The 1,455-nt window shown below is 40.8% G+C and overlaps 1 protein-coding gene across 1 annotated transcript in view; it reads left to right on the top strand.

The window, feature by feature from the left end:
• Positions 1–1,455, top strand: part of ccdc169 (coiled-coil domain containing 169) — a gene marked incomplete at its 5' end in the record, with an annotated part of 9,442 nt that overhangs the window by 1,878 nt on the left and 6,109 nt on the right. Inside the window, 1 exon segment of the mRNA XM_014003303.1 lies at positions 1,233–1,273. Within this exon segment, the coding sequence (XP_013858757.1) occupies positions 1,233–1,273 (41 nt within the window).

Genomic DNA, 1,455 nt, shown 5'->3' with positions numbered 1-1,455 from the left:
ACATACATACATGGATGCATGTATACATACATGCATGCATGGGTACATGCATGGGTGCATTATACATCCATGGATGCATGCATACATACATACATGGATGCATGTATACATACATGCATGCATGGGTACATGCATGGGTACATTATACATCCATGGGTACATGCATACATGCATGGGTACATGCATGGGTGCATTATACATCCATGGATGCATGCATACATGCATGGATGCTTGCATGCATGGGTACATGCCTGGGTACATGCATGGGTGCATTATACATCCATGGATGCATGCATACATGCATGGATGCTTGCATGCATGGGTACATGCCTGGGTACATGCATGGGTGCATTATACATCCATGGATGCATGCATACATGCATACATGCATGGGTGCATGCATGTATGGGTACATGCATACATGCCTGGGTACATGCATGGGTGCATGCATGTATGGGTACATGCATGCATGGGTACATGCATACATGCCTGGGTACATGCATGGGTGCATGCATGTATGGGTACATGCATGCATGGGTACATGCATACATGCCTGGGTACATGCATGGGTGTGTTATACATCCATGGATGCATGCATGCATGCATGGATGGGTACATGCCTGGGTACATGCATGGGTGCATTATACATCCATCCATACATGCATGCATACATGCATACATGCATGGGTACATGCCTGGGTACATGCATGGGTGCATTATACATCCATGGATGCATGCATACATACATACATGGATGCATGTATACATACATGCATGCATGGGTACATGCATGGGTACATTATACATCCATGGGTACATGCATACATGCATGGGTACATGCATGGGTGCATTATACATCCATGGATGCATGTATACATGCGTGGATGTATGTATACATGCATGGATGCATGCATACATGGATGCATGTATGCATGCATGCATGCATGCATACATGCATGGGTGCATGAATACATGCATGGGTACATGCCTGGGTGCATGCATATATGCATACATACATACATACTGTACATCTTTAGTGCATAACTCAGCTGTGTATGTTTATATAGAACATACATATTCCACAAAAGTTTCCACGCCATTACAATACTTTTAAAGTTATTCTACTTAAATGTTTAAAAAGCAAAAACATAAACTGTTAACCTATTTTTTAAGCTCTTAACATTTTTATGTATTGATTTACACAGTGCTTACTGTTTTTTGTTTTTTAATAGATCGTTTGGCTTTCATCCGATCATATGATGACATGGCAGTGGTGAGTACATTCATGTCCTTTATGCTTCCTTGATATACGTGACCCATCACATCGAAATGAGGATTAAGTCAAATTTGGTCAAAATGACCTAATTACGTTTTCAGATTATTGGCTTTAAAAGCTACATTTTGACACCTGGATCATTCTGATATCATATTAAATCCATATACAGTATATGACTT

The sequence above is a fragment of the Austrofundulus limnaeus genome, unplaced genomic scaffold, assembly GCF_001266775.1.
Source record: "Austrofundulus limnaeus strain Quisiro unplaced genomic scaffold, Austrofundulus_limnaeus-1.0 Scaffold17, whole genome shotgun sequence".
Lineage (NCBI taxonomy): Eukaryota > Metazoa > Chordata > Actinopteri > Cyprinodontiformes > Rivulidae > Austrofundulus > Austrofundulus limnaeus.
Note: the sequence above shows the minus strand (reverse complement) of the source record. Positions and strands in the feature narration are given on the sequence as shown.